Below are 20,408 nucleotides of genomic sequence, written 5' to 3' on the forward strand. Positions count from 1 at the left end.
CACACAACGCCCCTCGTTGTCTTATTTATTGGGACTGCGAGGGTGTGATTGACGGGCATGATCAGTGCATCAGTTCGCCTGTCCCTCATCTCCTTCCGCCTTCTGCGGACTGTGCGGCTTCATGGCCGTGGCATGCGATAAGGGATCAGATGACGCCGCACAGTCTGAAGCGGGTGTAAGGACCCGAGTGTGAGAGGCGAACATATGTGCTGCGCCAGGCCCTGAATCCCAGCCCCGCAGTGTTTTAACAATGTTAAGACACTGCGGGGCTGGGATTCGTGGTCATCGCGAACCGCACCGGCCGACATTAAATGATGCCAGAACATGGGCAGCGCTAACAGCGCTAGGCCAGGGGATAACACGACAGCGCAGACTCCTGTACAGCAAATAACAACGCTCAGGAGGCTGCACCCAGCACCAAGGTGGGATTCTTGACATCTGTGCTGCGTCTCATTACAAAGGGAACTCGCGCCTCCAACACAGTTTGACTGTTTAAAGGGCTAAATGTTATACGTGTTTCATTCAGCGTGTGCAAGGAGCGAAATTAAAAGAGCAACCTTTGACTTGTGCAGCACTACTGCTGCATAAGCTGTGGCTCTTCTACTTTGTAACCCCTGAGGGGGGGTTAAAGGTTACCTTTGAAATTGGTTCAATTAGGCTTCGGCCTACACTCTGCTCCCCCTGCAGAGCCCTGGGCTCCAACACCGCCAGTTGGGGCCCGGTACTGCTAGCTGCACAGAGAAAAACACCAGCCAATGTGTCAGTGGGGTTCAGCACCGCCAGCTGTTCCCCTGCTGTGCAGCCGGCAACGTGTCCTGCAACTGCCACGCAGGCACAACAGACCCAAAAGCTGCCGCCAGTGCAGGCTTCGGCCTACACTCTGCTCCATCTCCTCCTCCTGCTGACCCCGAGCTCCAACACCGCCAGTTGGGGCCCGGTACTGCTAGCTGCACAGAGAAAAACACCAGCCAATGTGTCAGTGGGGTTCAGCACCGCCAGCTGTTCCCCTGCTGTGCAGCCGGCAACGTGTCCTGCAACTGCCACGCAGGCACAACAGACCCAAAAGCTGCCGCCAGTGCAGGCTTCGGCCTACACTCTGCTCCATCTCCTCCTCCTGCTGACCCCGGGCTCCAACACCGCCAGTTGGGGCCCGGTACTGCTAGCTGCACAGAGAAAAACACCAGCCAATGTGTCAGTGGGGTTCAGCACCGCCAGCTGTTCCCCTGCTGTGCAGCCGGCAACGTGTCCTGCAACTGCCACGCAGACACTTGCTCTTGTACCTTCTGCTCCCCATCCTGGTTCCAGTACCGTCAGCTGGTTCCGGGCAGAGCCTTTGGCTTAGGTGCCTCCCTCTGGGTATCCGAGTTCCACCAACGTCAGGTGGTCCTTGGTAGTGCTTTCAGGCACGGGTACCTCCTGCTTAGTAACCGGGTTCCAGTAACGTCAGCTGGTCCTCGGTAGTTCCATTGGCTCTTGGACCTTCGGCTACCCATCCGGGTTCCAGCACCGTCATCTGGTTCTCGGCAGTGTCTTTTGCTCTTGTACCTTCTGCTCCCCATCCTGGTTCCAGTACCGTCAGCTGGTTCCGGGCAGAGCCTTTGGCTTAGGTGCCTCCCTCTGGGTATCTGAGTTCCACCAACGTCAGGTGGTCCTTGGTAGTGCTTTCAGGCACGGGTACCTCCTGCTTAGTAACCGGGTTCCAGTAACGTCAGCTGGTCCTCGGTAGTTCCATTGGCTCTTGGACCTTCGGGTAGCCATCCGAGTTCCAGTTCCATCAGCTGGTTCTCGGCATTTTCTCAGCCTTCTTGTACCTTCTGCTACATTTCCAAGTTCAAGAGACTAAACACGATGACCCGGAAGACCACCCCTAAGATGACGACGACACCAGAGACGACAACCACCGTGATGATGACGACCCTGGAGACGATGACCCTGAAGACCACCCCGATGACGACGACCCCGGAGACGACGACCCTGAAGACCACCCCGATGACGACGACCCCGGAGACGACGACCCTGGAGACGACAACGACCTGGAAGACCGAGAAGCAGAAGAACAAGAGGCTGCAGAACAAAGAGCAGAAGAACATTAAGCATAACACTAAATATCAGAGCAAAAAATATTATCTAAATTATAAGCAGAAGAAGACTAAGCAGTGTATGGGGGTGAGTCCGTTCCTCCTCGTGGTGCCCCTGGATAAAGCCTGATGCTGCAGGCCAAACTGAACGCGGACAAATGTAACTCTTTTGTGACAGGCAGAACGGAAGGTGTAATCTTCAAACTTTTATAGATAACAACTACGGGAATGCCTGTCACAAATAAGAATATGATGAAGAAGTAGAATATGATGAAGATAATAGTAAAATAAAAAGAATATGAACAATGTAACCAAAAAAATAATAGGAAGAAGATGAATAAGGTGAAGAAGTTGATGTCAAAGAAGCTGATGATGAGGATAATGAAGAAGAAAGTGTGGGAGAAGTAAAAAAGAAGGTGAAGGGCGTTGAAGTAGTGAAACATCAATATCTGACAAAATAAAAAAAAAAATTAACATAGTCAAAATCTTTCTACCGCCGAACGTCATAAAAAAACCCCAAAATCCTGCTATTCTATTACATTGGGCTAAACCTCTGTGCCTTTAATGTCTCCGCCACGTCCCCCAATACATCCTACATTATTCTTAGTTGTTTTCCTTCATGTAGAATGAACCTACAAGTTTATAAAGGGTTTATTTTAATTCCGATATTTTCGTCCCATTGACTTGCATTGGGATCGGGTATCGGTATCGGATTGGATCCGATATTTTGACGGTATCGGCCGATACTTTCCGATACCGATACTTTCCGATATCGGAAAGTATCGCTCAACACTAGTTATGAGTTTTCACAGGATCTGCATACAAAATCCCCTCCAGTAGCACACAGAGGTACAGTTAGGGCCAATAAAATTTTATAGATGATTTATTCTAGATCTGTGTCATATGGATCCCAAGTATAAATGTGCACTAAGCCTAACCCTGAGACAATAAATGTTTTAATATTTTTCATTTAAAGAAATGGACAGTACTCACTTGTATTTTGTCCTATGTACTGATCTGGCTTATATCTTTTCCAAATATCCCAAGAGTCAGTGTGTGGGTCATTATATGATGGGAAGTTCCCAGTAGGAGAATATGAAGGTTCCCCACTAGTCAAAAACATATAAAACAATAGTTTTAGACATGGTTATATGCAGTAACATAACTATTATACTGTAAATGACAGCCTGTGTTTATTGTCTGTTTCAAGGTACGTATGTCTTGAAGGGGTTGATCACTGTAAAGTTAGTTTAACAGATGTGTTGGGGAGAGGGTTTCCAACCGTCCAGAAATTCGAGGACAGTCCGTAAAAATAGTTCACTTTTTTGCTTTTCCCCCCAAAAAAAGTTAAGATGTCCGTGATTTCTTTGAAGCTGAAAAAAATTATACAGATTATTTTGATTGTAATTATCATAATGTTTTCATTTTCAGTGAATTCAGCTAATGTCTTCTTATCAGATTATGTCCTTTATACTTATACACATATTGATGAGGAAAAACATAGGAGAATAAAGTGTACACTGATCAATGAAATAGAAGTGTATTCCCCAAGCATGATGGGTACTACGTTATAAGTCCCCATATTGTATCTAATGGCCAATATCTCCCCTGATGATCTAGCCAAGAGAAACGCATTGGAAGTTATACCTTGGGGATAAAACCATGTATGGTCCTTTAGCATGTCTATGCAGTGGGACATTGTATAGATAACTGCAAAAGCCTCCCCCACTGAGTATGGACACACTGGACCTTTGAGGTATCGCGATCTGGTTGATTGAAGGAGCTAATTTGGGTGAGATTGTTCCTTCTCCTCTTATATGGTATATTCTAATAGTCACCAGGACATTGATCCAATTGTGGTGAACAATTATATTTAAGGGATCTTGTCTACTGGTCGTGTTTAGGGTTGAATGCTCTTGTATTCCCTTACCTATGTCTGTATATTTTCCATCACTATGGTCAGTGATGTTTTCTATGTGATCTTTTGGTGTTATGTTATGTGTATATTATTTGTCTCATGAACCCTTAGGGCTCTTTTTAACCCCTTAATCCCATATGACATACTATCCCGTCGAGGAGGGGTGGGCCTTAATTCCCACCGATGGGATAGTATGTCATAGCGATCGGCCGCGCTCACGGGGGGAGCCCGCCGATCGCGGCCGGGTGTCAGCTGACTATTGCAGCTGACATCCGGCACTATGTGCCAGGAGCGGTCACGGACCGACGGTACAGGGAAGCATCGCACAGGGAGGGGGCTCCCTGCGTGCTTCCCTGAGACGATTGGTACAAGGCGATGTACTCACCTTGTACCGAGCGTCTCCTCCCTGCAGTCCTCGGATCCAAAATGGCTGCAGGGCTGCATCCGGGTACTGCAGGGAGTACTTCCGGGTCCACAGCAGGCGCTGGTAAGCCTGCACGACTGTATGTCAGATCGCTGTCATGTATGTCAGATTTGAGTGCTGTGCAAACTGTCAGATCAGCGATCTGTGATGTCCCCCCTGGGACAAAGTAAAAAAAAAATTTCCACATGTGTAAAAAAAATAAAATAAATAAATTCCTACATAAAGAAAAAAATATATATATTATTCCCATAAATACATTTCTTTATCTAAAAAAAAAACAAAACAATAAAGGTACACATATTTAGTATCGCCGCGTCCATAACGACCCAACCTATAAAACTGTCCCACTAGTAAACCCTTTCAGTGAACACCGTAAGAAAAAAAAAAGAGCCAAAAAACAACGCTTTATTATCATACCGCCGAACAAAAAGTGGAATAACACGCGATCAAAAAGACGGATATAAATAACCATGGTACCACTGAAAACATCATCTTGTCCCGCAAAAAACGAGCCACCATACAGCATCATAAGCAAAAAAGTAAAAAAGTTATAGTCCTCAGAATAAAGCGATGCCAAAATAATTATTTTTTTCTATAAAATAGCTTTTATCGTATAAAAGCGCCAAAACATAAAAAAATGATATAAATGAGATATCGCTGTAATCGTACTGACCCGAAGAATAAAACTGCTTTATCAATTTTACCAAACGTGGAACAGTATAAATGCCTCCCCCAAAAGAAATTCATGAATAGCTGGTTTTTGGTCATTCTGCCTCACAAAAATCGGAATAAAAAGTGATCAAAAACTGTCACGTGTCCAAAAATGTTACCAAGAAAAATGACAACTCATCCCACAAAAAACAAGACCTCACATGACTCTGTGGACCAAAATATGGAAAAATCATAGGTCTCAAAATGTGGAGACGCAAAAACTTTTTTGCTATAAAAAGCGTCTTTTAGTGTGTGACAGCTGCCAATCATAAAAATCCGATATTAAAAATGCTATAAAAGTAAAGCAAACCCCCCTTCATCACCCCCTTAGTTAGGGAAAAATAATAAAATTTAAAAAATGTATTTATTTCCATTTTCCCATTAGGGCTAGGGTTAGAGTTAGGGCTAGGGTTAGGGCTAGGGTTAGGGTTAGGGTTAGGGCTAGGGTTAGGGTTAGGGCTAGGGTTAGGTTTAGGGTTGGGGCTAGGGTTGGAGCTAAAGTTAGGGTTAGGGTTGGGGCTAAAGTTAGGGTTAGGGTTGGGGCTAAAGTTAGGGTTAGGGTTGGGGCTAAAGTTAGGTTTAGTGTTTGGATTACATTTACGGTTGGGATTAGGGTTGGGATTAGAGTTAGGTGTTGTGGATTCTGTTTGTGGGCTCCCTCTGGTGGTTACTGCTGGTACTGGGTGACTTTGGTGGGTTGCGGCCTTTGGTTTCCACCTGTCCATCAGAGGCTGGGTGTTTCCTATTTTACCTGGCCGTTCTGTCATTTCCCTTGCTGGCTATCAATGTGTTCAGATGTGCTCTGTTTGGTTCCTGCCTACCTGCTCCCAGATCTTTCAGGATAAGCTAAGTGCTGATTTTCAGTTGTTTGGTTTTTTTTGTCCAGCTTGCTTATTATGTCTCAATGCTTGCTGGTAGCTCTAGTGGACAGAGGTTCTCCCCATGTGCCATAAGTTGGCACTTGGGTTCTTGTAATCTCAGGATGGTTTTTTTGATTAGGGTTTTTTGCTGACCGCTCAGTTCCCTTTTGTATCATTCTGCTTTCTAGTTTACAGCGGGCCTCAATTTGCTAAAGCTATATACATCATCTCTATGTGTGTGCCTTCCTCTCATTTCACCGTCAATACATGTGGGGGGCAACTATATCTTTTGGGGTTCGTTCCTCTGGAGGCAAGTGAGGTCTTGTTTTCTCTGCAGTACTAGTTAGCTCTTAGGCTGGTGCGTGGCATCTAGAATCAACGTAGGCACGCTCCCTGGCTATCTCTAGTTGCGTTTGTCAGGCGTAGGGCAGCGGTCAGCCCAGGTTCCATCACCCTAGAGCTCGTCCGATATTTATTGTACTTTGCTTGTCTTGTGCTATCCCTAGCCATTGGGGATTCATGACAGTATAGCCGGCCCACAAAGTGTTAATTGTTTGGGCTGAAGCAGGAGAAAAAGAAGTGTTGAAGGGAAATGTTTTTTTTTTTTTTTTTTTTTCCTTCAGAGTTTTGCTGCCTAGCCCTTAATTGCTGTCTAGCTGCTTCTTACCTCCTCTTAACCCTTGAATGGCTCTGATCTTTGCTGTTTATCATGGATGTCCAGAGTTTGGCTTCCAGCCTGAGTAATCTCGCGGCAAAGGTTCAAAACATACAGGATTTTGTTATTCACACTCCCATGTCTGAACCTAGAATTCCTATTCCAGAGTTTTTTTCTGGAGATAGATCTACCTTCCTGAATTTCAGGAACAATTGTAAATTGTTTCTTTCTTTAAAATCTCGCTCCTCTGTAGACCCTGCTCAACAGGTCAAGATTGTTATATCTTTCCTACGGGGCGACCCTCAGAATTGGGCATTTGCATTGGCACCAGGGGATCCTGCATTGCTCAGTGTGGATGCGTTTTTTCTGGCATTGGGATTGCTCTATGAGGAACCTAACCTAGAGATTCAGGCTGAAAAGGCTTTATTAGCCCTCTCTCAGGGGCATGATGAAGCGGAAATATATTGTCAGAAATTTCGGAAATGGTCGGTGCTTACTCAGTGGAATGAGTGCGCCCTGGCTGCAAACTTCAGAAATGGTCTTTCTGAGGCCATTAAGGATATTATGGTGGGGTTCCCTGCGCCTACAGGTCTGAATGAGTCTATCGCTATGGCCATTCAGATTGATCGGCGTTTACGGGAGCGCAAATCCGTGCACCAGTTGGCGGTGTCTTCTGAACAGGCACCTGAGACTATGCAATGTGATAGAATTCAGTCCAGAAGTGAACGGCAAAATTATAGGCGGAAAAATGGATTGTGTTTTTATTGTGGTGATTCAGCTCATGTTATATCAGCATGCTCTAAACGCACAAAAAGGGTTGATAAATCTTTTGCCATTGATACTCTGCAGTCTAAGTTCATTTTGTCTGTGACTGATTTTTTCACTGTCTTCCATTTCCGTCGATGCCTATGTGGATTCGGGCGCTGCCCTGAGTCTTATGGATTGGTCATTTGCTAAACGCTGCGGTTTTAGTCTAGAGCCTCTGGAAGTTCCTATTCCTCTGAAGGGAATTGACTCTACACCATTGGCTATGAATAAACCGCAGTATTGGACACAAGTGACCATGCGCATGACTCCCGTTCATCAGGAGGTGATTCGCTTCCTTGTACTGTATAATTTACATGATGTACTAGTGCTTGGTCTGCCATGGTTACAAACTCATAATCCTGTCCTGGACTGGAAAACAATGTCTGTGCTAAGCTGGGGATGTCGGGGGGTTCATGATGATGCACCTCTGATCTCAATCGCTTCATCTACTCCTTCTGAGGTCCCTGTGTTTTTGTCGGACTATCGGGATGTTTTTGAGGAGCCTAAGCTCAATTCGCTCCCTCCTCATAGAGAGTGTGACTGTGCTATAGAATTGATTCCTGGCAGTAAGTTCCCTAAGGGTCGTTTATTTAATCTGTCACTGCCAGAGCATACTGCTATGCGGAATTATATTAAGGAGTCCTTGGAAAAGGGACATATTCGTCCATCTTCGTCCCCTCTGGGAGCAGGTTTTTTTTTCGTGGCAAAAAAAGATGGTTCCCTGAGGCCTTGTATAGATTATCGCCTTCTGAATAAGATTACAGTCAAATATCAGTATCCATTGCCATTATTTACTGATTTGTTTGCTCGCATTAAGGGGGCTAGGTGGTTCACTAAGATAGATCTTCGTGGTGCGTATAATCTGGTGCGGATAAAACAGGGTGATGAGTGGAAAACCGCATTTAATACGCCTGAGGGCCATTTTGAGTATTTGGTAATGCCTTTTGGACTCTCCAATGCTCCATCAGTCTTTCAGTCCTTTATGCACAATATTTTCCGTGAATATCTGGATAAGTTTATGATTGTGTATTTGGATGATATTTTGGTGTTTTCTGATGACTGGGAGTCTCATGTTCTACAGGTCAGGAAGGTGTTTCAGGTTCTGCGGGCCAATTCTCTGTTTGTGAAGGGCTCAAAGTGTCTCTTCGGAGTCCAGAAGATTTCTTTTTTGGGGTACATTTTTTCTCCTTCTACTATTGAGATGGATCCCGTTAAGGTTCAGGCTATTTGTGACTGGACACAACCTACATCTGTTAAGAGCCTTCAGAAGTTCTTGGGGTTTGCTAATTTTTATCGTCGGTTCATTGCTAATTTTTCCAGTATTGTTAAACCTTTGACTGATTTGACTAAAAAGGGTGCTGATGTTGCTGATTGGTCTCCTGCGGCCGTGGAGGCCTTTCGGGAACTTAAGCGCCGGTTTTCTTCTGCTCCTGTGTTGTGTCAACCAGATGTTTCACTTCCTTTTCAGGTTGAGGTTGATGCTTCCGAGATTGGAGCGGGGGCGGTTTTGTCACAGAGAAGTTCTAATGGCTCGGTGATGAAGCCATGTGCTTTCTTCTCTAGAAAATTCTCGCCCGCCGAGCGCAATTATGATGTGGGTAATCGGGAGCTTTTGGCCATGAAGTGGGCATTTGAGGAGTGGCGTCATTGGCTTGAGGGTGCTAAACATCGCGTGGTGGTCTTGACTGATCACAAGAATCTCATTTACCTTGAGTCTGCCAGGCGTTTGAATCCTAGACAGGCTCGTTGGTCGTTATTTTTTTCTCGTTTCAATTTCGTGGTTTCATACCTGCCAGGTTCAAAGAATGTGAAGGCAGATGCTCTTTCCAGGAGTTTTGTGCCTGACTCTCCTGGAGACACTGGGCCTACTGGTATCCTTAGGGATGGGGTAATATTGTCCGCCGTATCCCCAGACTTGCGACGCGCATTGCAGGAGTTTCAGGTGGATAAACTGGATCGATGTCCACCAGAAAGACTGTTTGTTCCGGATGATTGGACCAGTAGAGTCATCTCCGAGATCCATTCTTCTGTGTTGGCTGGTCATCCTGGAATATTTGGTACAAGAGACTTGGTGGCCAGGTCTTTTTGGTGGCCTTCCTTGTCTAGGGATGTGCGTACCTTTGTGCAGTCTTGTGAAGTGTGTGCTCGAGCTAAGCCTTGCTGTTCACGGGCCAGTGGGTTGTTGTTATCCTTGCCCATCCCGAAGAGGCCTTGGACGCACATTTCCATGGATTTTATTTCTGATCTCCCGGTTTCACAGAAAATGTCCGTTATCTGGGTTGTGTGTGACCGCTTTTCTAAGATGGTTCATTTGGTGCCCTTGCCTAAGTTGCCCTCCTCCTCTGAGTTGGTTCCTTTATTTTTTCAGAACGTGGTTCGTTTGCATGGGATTCCGGAGAATATCGTTTCTGACAGGGGATCCCAGTTTGTGTCTAGATTTTGGCGGACGTTTTGTGCCAAGATGGGCATTAATTTGTCTTTCTCGTCTGCATTTCATCCTCAGACGAATGGCCAGACGGAGCGAACTAATCAGACCTTGGAAACTTATTTGAGGTGTTTTGTTTCTGCTGATCAGGATGACTGGGTTGCTTTTTTGCCACTGGCCGAATTTGCTCTAATAATCGGGCTAGTTCTGCCACGTTGGTCTCTCCTTTTTTTTGTAATTCGGGGTTTCATCCTCGTTTTTCCTCTGGTCAGGTGGAGTCTTCGGATTGTCCTGGAGTGGACGTGGTGGTGGACAGGCTACATCAGATTTGGAATCAGGTGGTGGACAATTTGAAGTTATCTCAGGAGAAGACTCAGCAGTTTGCTAATCGCCGTCGCCGCGTGGGTCCCCGACTTCTTGTTGGGGACTTGGTGTGGTTGTCTTCTCGTTTTGTCCCTATGAAGGTCTCTTCTCCTAAGTTCAAGCCTCGGTTCATCGGTCCTTATAGGATCTCGGAGATTCTTAACCCTGTATCTTTTCGTTTGGATCTCCCAGCATCGTTTGCTATTCATAATGTGTTCCATCGGTCGTTGTTGCGGAGGTATGAGGTGCCCGTTGTTCCTTCGGTCGAGCCTCCTGCTCCGGTGCTGGTGGAGGGAGAATTGGAGTATGTTGTTGAAAAGATCTTGGATTCTCGTGTTTCCAGACGCAAACTCCAGTATTTGGTTAAGTGGAAGGGTTATGGTCAGGAGGATAATTCCTGGGTGGTCGCCTCCGATGTTCATGCTACTGATTTGGTCCGCGCCTTCCATAGAGCTCACCCTGATCGCCCTGGGGGTTCTCGTGAGGGTTCGGTGACCCCTCCTCAAGGGGGGGGTACTGTTGTGGATTCTGTTTGTGGGCTCCCTCTGGTGGTTACTGCTGGTACTGGGTGACTTTGGTGGGTTGCGGCCTTTGGTTTCCACCTGTCCATCAGAGGCTGGGTGTTTCCTATTTTACCTGGCCTTTCTGTCATTTCCCTTGCCGGCTATCAATGTGTTCAGATGTGCTCTGTTTGGTTCCTGCCTACCTGCTCCCAGATCTTTCAGGATAAGCTAAGTGCTGATTTTCAGTTGTTTGGTTTTTTTTGTCCAGCTTGCTTATTATGTCTCAATGCTTGCTGGTAGCTCTAGTGGACTGAGGTTCTCCCCATGTGCCATGAGTTGGCACTTGGGTTCTTGTAATCTCAGGATGGTTTTTTTGATTAGGGTTTTTTGCTGACCGCTCAGTTCCCTTTTGTATCATTCTGCTTTCTAGTTTACAGCGGGCCTCAATTTGCTAAAGCTATATACATCATCTCTATGTGTGTGCCTTCCTCTCATTTCACCGTCAATACATGTGGGGGGCAACTATATCTTTTGGGGTTCGTTCCTCTGGAGGCAAGTGAGGTCTTGTTTTCTCTGCAGTACTAGTTAGCTCTTAGGCTGGTGCGTGGCGTCTAGAACCAACGTAGGCACGCTCCCTGGCTATCTCTAGTTGCGTTTGTCAGGCGTAGGGCAGCGGTCAGCCCAGGTTCCATCACCCTAGAGCTCGTCCGATATTTATTGTACTTTGCTTGTCTTGTGCTATCCCTAGCCATTGGGGATTCATGACAGTTAGGGGTGTGTCAGGGTTAGGGGTGTGGTTAGGGTTACCGTTGGGATTAGGGTTAGGGGTGTGTTTTGATTAGGGTTTCAGGTAGAATTGGGGAGTTTCCACTGTTCAGGCACATCAGGGGCTCTCCAAACGCGACATGGTGTCCCATCTCAATTCCAGTCAATTTTGCATTGAGAAGTCAAACGGCGCTCCTTCCCTTCCGAGCTCTGCCATGCGCCCAAACAGTTGTTTACCCACACATATGGGGTATCAGTGTATTCAGGACAAATTGCACAACAACTTTTGGGGTCCAATTTCTTCTCTTACCCTTGGGAAAATAAAAAATTGGGGGCGAAAAGATCATTTTTGTGAAAAAATATGATTTTTTATTTTTACGGCTCTACATTATAAACTTCTGTGAAGCACTTGTTGGGTCAAAGTGCTCACCACACATCTAGATAAGTTCCTTAAGGGGTCTACTTTCCAAAATTGTGTCACTTGTGGGGGGTTTCAATGTTTAGGCACATCAGGGGCTCTCCAAACGCAACATGGCGTCCCATCTCAATTCCAGTCAATTTTGCATTGAAAAGTAAAATGGCGCTCCTTTCCTTCCAAGCTCTGCCATGCGCCCAAACAGTGGTTTACCCCCACATATGGGGTATCAGCGTACTCACGACAAATTGTGAAACAACTTTTGTGGTCCATTTTCTCCTGTTACCCTTGGTAAAATAAAACAAATTGGAGCTGAAATAAATTTTGTGTGAAAAAAAGTTAAATGTTCATTTTTATTTAAACATTCCAAAAATTCCTGTGAAACACCTGAAAGGTTAATAAACTTCTTGAATGTGGTTTTGAGCACCTTGAGGGGTGCAGTTTTTAGAATGGTGTCACACTTGGGTATTTTCTATCATATAGACCCCTCAAAATGACTTCAAATGAGATGTGGTCCCTAAAAAAAAATGGTGTTGTAAAAATGAGATATTTCTGGTCAACTTTAACCCTTATAACTCCCTAACAAAAAAATTTTGGTTCAAAAATTGTGCTGATTTAAAGTAGACATGTGGGAAATGTTACTTATTAAGTATTTTGCGTGACATATCTCTGTGATTTAAGGGCATAAAAATTAAAAGTTGGAAAATTGCAAAATTTTCAAAATTTTCACCAAATTTCCATTTTTTTCACAAATAAACGCAAGTTATATCAAATAAATTTTACCACTTGCATGAAGTACAATATCTCACGAGAAAACAATGTCAGAATCGCCAAGATCCATTGAAGCGTTCCAGAGTTATAACCTCATAAAGGTACAGTAGTCAGAATTGTAAAAATTGGCCCGGTCATTAACGTGAAAACCACCCTTGGGGCTTAAGGGGTTAATGTGGAATATTAAAAGTAAAATTTTATCTGCACTTGTACTTTCCAGTAGAGCTTGGACTACTCCTGTCTGAACCCAATCTTTCAAAGAACTTCCTCCTTGACCCTTTACAACCCAGTTTCCACTCCTTACAGTCTACAGAAACTGATCTTACTAAACTCTCTAACAATCTACTGATTGCTAAATCTAAGGCCACTACTCTGTTCTGATTCTCCTGAATCTCTTTGCAGCATTTGACACTGTGGATTATCAGATCCTCATCACTATGGTCTGCACTATCGGCCTCAGGAACACCATCCTCTCTTGGTTCTCCTACAGTTTCACTGACAACTCTTTTACTGTCCTAGACCCACTACTCTTTTCTCTTTACACTGCTCCCATTGGACAAACCATCTGCAGGTTTGATTTTCAGTACCATTCCTATGCTGATGACGCCCAAATTATACACTTCTTCTGGCATCACCCCTCATTACTATAAAATACTAGTGATTGTCTGTCTGCTGTCTCTAACATTATGTCCTCCCTCTATCTGAACCTATCAAAAACTGAAGGCCTTGTTTTTCCTCCGTCAGCCAACCTACCTATTGCCATTTCTGCCTGTGGTTCTCCCATAACTCACAAGCAGAATGCTCCCTGTCTTGGGGCTATATTTGACTCAGGTTTCTCTTTCACAAACCATATCCAACAACTGACACACTCATGCCAACCGGCACTTCAAAAGCCTCTCTAGAATTGTACCTTTCCTTACCTTCGATGGCAAAAGCTCTTACTGTTGCTCTTTTTCATTTTTATTTGGACTATTGCAACTCTCTACTGATCAGTCTCACTCTTTCTAAACCCTCTCCTCTCCAATCCATCCTGAATTCAGAAGCCAGTGCCAGTCATTGCACTGCTTTCCTATCCACTACAGAGTACCAGGGCCAGACTGGCCATCGGGCAGTTCTGGCAAATGCCAGAATGGCCGGTGGCAGTCGTGGGTTGCTCGCCAGCGCCGACTCCCCCCACCGCCGACTCACCCCCCTCCAGCGCCGGCGCATTCAACTATACCGGCGTCTATGACGCCGATACAGTTGAATGCAATGATGGAGGAGAGAGCGTCCACTGTTGCTCCCTCTCCCATCATTCCCCACTCTGCCTGGCGCTGATACTGTGGGTGCGCGATGACATCATATCATCGCGCACCTGCTGTGTGTCCGGGCAGACAGCAGCTGCTGAGACCGGAGCTAGGAGCAGCGCTGGGCACGAGGAGAGGTGAGTGTTTTTTTAATATATCAATGAGTGATAACTGGATTGTGGGGCAATTGGGGGGGCTGTATTACAATCTATGGTGGCTGTATTACATTCTATAGGGGCTGGCTGCATTATATTATATGGGACTGTGCTGTATTACATTCTATGGGGGCTGTGCTGCATTACATTATATGGGGGCTGTGCTGCATTACATTCTATGGGGGCTGTGCTGCATTACATTCTATGGGGGTTCTGTTGCATTACATTCTATGGGGTCTGGCTATATTACATTATATGGGGGCTGTGCTGCATTACATTCTATGGGGGCTTGCTGTATTACATTCTATGAGGGCTGTGCTGTATTACATTCTATGGGGGCTGGCTGCATTACATTCTATGGGGGCTGTGCTGTATTACATTCTACGGGGGCTGTGCTGTATTACATTCTATGGGGCTGGCTGCATTGCATTCTATGGGGGCTGTGCTGTATTACATTCTATTGGGGCTGGCTGCATTACATTCTATGGGGGCTGTGCTGCATTACATCCTATGGTGGCTGTGCTGTATTACATTCTATGGGGGCTGTGCTGTATTACATTCTATGGGGGCTGTGCTGCATTACATTCTATGGGGGTTGTGCTGTATTACATTCTAAGGGGGCTGTGCTGTATTACATTCTATGGGGGCTCTGCTGCATTACATTTTATGGGAGCTCTGCTGCATTACATTCTATGGGGGCTGTGCTGCATTACATTCTATGGGGGCTGTGCTGTATTACATTCTATGGGGGCTGTGCTGCATTACATTCTATGGGGGCTGTGCTGCATTACATTCTATGGGGACTTTGCTGCATTACATTCTATGGAGGCTGTGCTGCATTACATTCTACGGGGGCTGTGCTGCATTACATTCTATGGGGGCTGTGCTGTATTGCAATCTATGGGGGCTGTGCTGTATTACAATCTATGGGGGCTGTGCTGCATTACATTCTATGGGGCTGTGCTGTATTACATTCTATGGGGGCTCTGCTGTATTACATTCTATGGGGGCTCTGCTGCATTACATTCTATGGGGGCTCTGCTGCATTACATTCTATGGGGGCTGTGCTGCATTACATTCTATAGGGGCTGTGCTGCATTACATTCTATGGGGGCTGTGCTGCATTACATTCTATGGGGGCTGTGCTGCATTACATTCTATGGGGGCTGTGCTGCATTATATTCTATGGAGGCTGTGCTGCATTACATTCTATGGGGGGCTGGCTGTATTACATTCTATGGGGGCTGTGCTGTATTACATTCTATGGGGCTGGCTGTATTACATTCTATGGGGGCTGTGCTGTATTACATTCTATGGGGGCTGGCTGCATTACATTTTATGGGTGGCTGGCTGCAATACGTTCTATGGGTGGCTGGCTTAATTACATTCTATGGGGGCTGGTTGCATTACATTCTATGGGTGGCTGGCTGCATTACTTTCTATGGGGGCTGCGCTGTATTACATTCTATTGGGGCTGGCTGCATTACATTCTATGGGGGCTGTACTGCATTACATTCTATGGGGGCTGGTTGCATTACATTCTATGGGGGAGGGCTGTATTACATTCTATGGGGTGCTGTATTATATTCTATGGAGGGGCTGCATTATATTCTATGGGGGGCTGCATTATGCTCTATGAGGGGGCTACCATATATTATGTATGCAGGGGCTGCATTATACTATATGAGGGGGCAGCATTATATTCTCTGGGGGGTTACATTATACTCCGGGGGCTACAATATATTCTGTGGGGTGGCTGCATTATACTCTGGGGTGGCATCATTATACTATATGTTGCCTGCATTATACTGTATCGAGGACTATGGGGAATACATTATACTATATGAAGAACTATTGGGTGCATTATACTATGGGAAGTGAATTGTACTACATGGATGACAATGGCAGGGCATTATACTATATGGAGCACTATGAGGAATGTATTATACTTTTTGGAGGACTGAGGAATGTATTATACTATTTGGAGGACTGAGGAGTGTATTATACTATATGGAGGAATTGCAGTGTATTTTAATATATGGAGGTCTATGAGGAGTGTATTATACTCTATGGAGGACTGTGTTGAGTGTATAATACTATATGGAGGACTGAGGAGTGTATTATACTATATGGAGGACTGAGGAGTGTATTATACTATGTAGAGGACTGAGGAGTGTTTTATACTATATGGAGGATTGAGGAGTGTATTATATTATATGGAGGACTGAGGAGTGTATTATACTATATGGAGGACTGAGGAGTGTATTATACTATATGGAGGACTGAGGTGCACATTATAATATATGGAGGAGTATGGGGTGTATTACACTAAACAAGCAAAATGCTGCCTATTGGATTGTTTATGTGGGAACAGAAATCTTTGTTCTCAGCAGCACATTGCCGGTGTAAACTGTAGTTGTGCTGCTGATAACATGATACTGTATGGGGACAGATTGATCTAATTGTGATTGTTCCTTTCCCTTCATTCTTTCTCAGTTGGCATAAAGAGGCTGGGAAACAAGCGAACGACTTCAGTACTGTCGATCACACTCATTTAGCGGCCTGAGATCAGCTCATGTAAATACAGCAGAAACGCTTTGCAGGGAGACCAGGCAAGGATGATGAGAGTTGTAGTTAGCACCCGTCACCTGAGAATAGCGCCAACTCTACTGCTATTCCCAGCCGCCAGAGCATTTAATTCTGGTATGTATAATGATTTTTAGGGTTGATGTCAGCTGCGTAATGTCAGCTGCTATCAATCCCTGGTGTAAGTAATGGAGAGGTGTCCATCAGACACCTCCACTACTATCCCAGACCTGGCGATACCCAGCGACTCTGAAGAGTGGTGACGGTAGTAACAATACCGCTCTTCACAGTCGCCGAGCTCAGCGCAAGACCCGGAATATCTGAAGAGTGGTGATGTTACTGATGTCACCACTCTTCAGAGTCACTGGGTCTCATTCTGCGCAATGGAACCAAAAGTGGCTGTAGGCAAAGTTTATGGAGCATCAGAATGAGGTTCCATAGCCATTGGTCGTCTCATCCCTTCATTATCTGTGAGATCCAGTTATGTAGGTAAAGTAGCGGCGTTTCTTGGTACTGCAACTAAAATCAATAAATAGGACTGAGCTGTAATGCTGGATACAGCTATGATTATATGTTATATAGTCGTGTTACACTCCCCTCACTTCTTGTAACCTACAAGTGTACAAAGACATTATACATTCACCATGTGACAAGTGGGCCTGTGTACCTTCAAATGCCAGGGCTGAATTTTAGTGCCAGTCCGGCCCTGCAGAGTACAATATGAACTTATCACTCTCACCCAAAGCTTTCTACAGGTCTGCACTACCCTACTTCTCCTCCTTCTTCTCTGGCTACCACCCTAGACGTGCTCTCTGTTCTGCTACTGATGTAAAACTAAAATCTTCCATAATCCGAGCCTCCCACTCCCATTTCCAAGACTGTTTTCATGCTAATCCAGTTCTATGGAATGCACTACCCCAAACAATTCAATTAATTCCCAGTAACCACAGTTTTAAGCGTGCTCTTAAAATCCATTTCTTTAAACTGGCCTATCACCTCACCTCACTAATCCAACTATTCCTTGATTGCACTTCCTAAATTTTCCTCAAAATCTGGTCCCTCATATCATCTAATTACACACCCTTCATGCACTTAATAGCTGTTTGTGTTGTGAATTTGGATTCTGGGCTCCCCCGGTGGCTACTGGTGGAATTGAACTTGTGACATCATCTTCCCTGTTCACCTGTTCTGATTAGATCTGGGTGTCGCTATATAACCTGGCTTCTCTGTTAGATGCTTGCCGGTCAACAATGTTATCAGAAGCCTCTCTGTGCTTGTTCCTGCTCCCAGACATCTACTAGATAAGTTGGACATTCGTCCATGTTTTGTTTTTGTATTTTGGTTCCAGTTCACAGCTGCAGTTTCGTTACTGTGTCTGGAAAGCTCTTGTTGATCAGGAATTGCCACTCTGGTATTATGAGTTAATGCCAGAGTCCTAAAGTAATTTCTGGATGTGTTTTGTTAGGGTTTTCTACTGACCATGAAAGTATGCTTTCTGTCTTCTGCTATCTAGAAAGCGGACCTCAAATTTGCTAAACCTATTTTCCTGCTGCGTTTGTTGTTTCATCTCATATCACCGCCAATATATGTGGGGGGCTTCTGTCTCCTTTTTGGGCATTTCTCTAGAGGTGAGTCAGGTCTTATATTTCCCTCTGCTAGCATTATTTAGTTCTCCGGCCGGCGCTGGGCATATAGGGATAAAAAGTAGGACATGCTACCTGGCTACTTCTAGATGATGCGGTAGGTTTAGTTCATGGTCAGTACAGTTACATCTTCCAAGAGCTTGTTCCTATTGAGGCTTATGCTAGTTCTCTGGCCATGGAGATCATGACAGTTTGACCGGCCCCCTAAAGGGTTAAAATCCTTGGCTGAGAAAGGAGAGAAATAAGAAGTCTGCTGAAAATTTTTTTTTTTTTTTTTTTCTCTAGTAGTTAGTGTGCTCTTAATTGGATCACTTGCCAGTCTGTCTATGCTGCAGTCTTTTTTTTTTTTCTCTCTCCTTCTAATCTTTGAATGGCTCTATGTTCACCTGTCTATAATGGATCTACAGAGTGTAACTGCAGGTTTGAATAATCTCGCCACGAAAGTACAAAGTTTGCAAGATTTTGTTGTTCATGCTCCGGTATCAGAGCCGAGAATTCCTTTGCCGGAATTCTTCTCAGGGAATAGATCTAGCTTTCAGAATTTTAGAAATAATTGTAAGTTATTTTTGTCCCTGAAATCTCGTTCTGCTGGTGACCCTGCACAGCAGGTTGGGATTGTGATTTCCTTGCTCCGCGGCGACCCTCAAGATTGGGCTTTTGCATTGGCACCAGGGGATCCTGCGTTGCGCAATGTGGATGCGTTTTTTCTGGCCTTGGGCTTGCTTTATGAGGAACCTCATTTGGAACTTCAGGCAGAAAAAACTTTGATGTCCCTATCGCAGGGGCAAGATGAAGCTGAAATTTACTGCCAAAGATTCCGTAAATGGTCTGTGCTTACTCAGTGGAATGAGTGTGCCTTGGCGGCTACTTTCAGAGAGGGTCTTTCTGATGCCATTAAGGATGTTATGGTGGGGTTCCCTGTGCCTGCAAGTCTGAATGAGTCCATGACAATGGCCATTCAGATCGATAGGCGTCTGCGGGAGCGCAAACCAGTGCACCATCTGGCGGTGTCCACTGAGAAGACGCCAGAAAACATGCAGTGTGATAGAATTCTGTCCAGAAGCGAGCGGCAGAATTTTAGACGGAAAAATGGGTTGTGTTTCTATTGTGGGGATTCTACTCATGTTATATCAGCATGCTCTAAGCGTACTAAAAAGCTTGATAAATCCGTTCCCATTGGCACTTTACAGTCTAAATTTATTTTGTCTGTGACCCTGATTTGCTCTTTGTCATCTATTACTACGGACGCCTATATCGACTCTGGCGCCGCTTTGAGTCTTATGGATTGGTCCTTTGCCAATCGTTGTGGGTATGATTTAGAGCCTTTGGAGACTCTTATTCCTCTGAAGGGGATTGACTCCACCCCATTGGCTAATAATAAACCACAATACTGGACACAAGTGACTATGTGTATTAATCCGGATCACCAGGAGACTATTCGTTTTCTGGTGCTGTATAATCTACATGATGATTTGGTGCTAGGATTGCCATGGCTGCAGTCTCACAACCCAGTCCTTGACTGGAGAGCTATGTCTGTGTTGAGCTGGGGATGTAAGGGGACTCATGGGGACGTACCTTTGGTGTCCATTTCATCATCTATTCCCTCTGAAATCCCTGAGTTCCTGTCTGATTATCGTGACGTCTTTGAAGAACCCAAGCTGGGTTCGCTACCTCCGCACCGTGAGTGCGATTGTGCTATAGATTTAATTCCGGGTAGTAAATACCCAAAGGGTCGTTTATTTAATCTGTCTGTGCCTGAACATACTGCTATGCGAGAATATATAAAGGAGTCCTTGGAAAAGGGACATATTCGTCCATCGTCATCTCCCTTAGGAGCCGGTTTTTTCTTTGTGTCAAAAAAAGACGGCTCTTTGAGACCATGTATTGATTATCGGCTTTTGAATAAAATCACGGTTAAATATCAATACCCATTGCCGTTGCTGACTGATTTGTTTGCTCGCATAAAGGGGGCCAAGTGGTTCTCTAAGATTGATCTCCGTGGGGCGTATAATTTGGTGCGGATCAGGCAGGGGGATGAGTGGA

At 45.1% G+C, this 20,408-nt stretch overlaps 1 protein-coding gene across 1 annotated transcript in view; it reads right to left on the bottom strand.

Moving 5' to 3' along the window:
• Window positions 1-20,408, bottom strand: part of LOC143803980 (uncharacterized) — a 245,981-nt gene that overhangs the window by 186,998 nt on the left and 38,575 nt on the right. Inside the window, exon 16 of the mRNA XM_077281732.1 lies at window positions 3,072-3,187. Within this exon, the coding sequence (XP_077137847.1) occupies window positions 3,072-3,187 (116 nt within the window). The remainder of the gene's footprint in view (window positions 1-3,071; window positions 3,188-20,408) is intronic.

Source organism: Ranitomeya variabilis, chromosome 2 (assembly GCF_051348905.1).
Source record: "Ranitomeya variabilis isolate aRanVar5 chromosome 2, aRanVar5.hap1, whole genome shotgun sequence".
In the NCBI taxonomy this organism is placed as follows: domain Eukaryota; kingdom Metazoa; phylum Chordata; class Amphibia; order Anura; family Dendrobatidae; genus Ranitomeya; species Ranitomeya variabilis.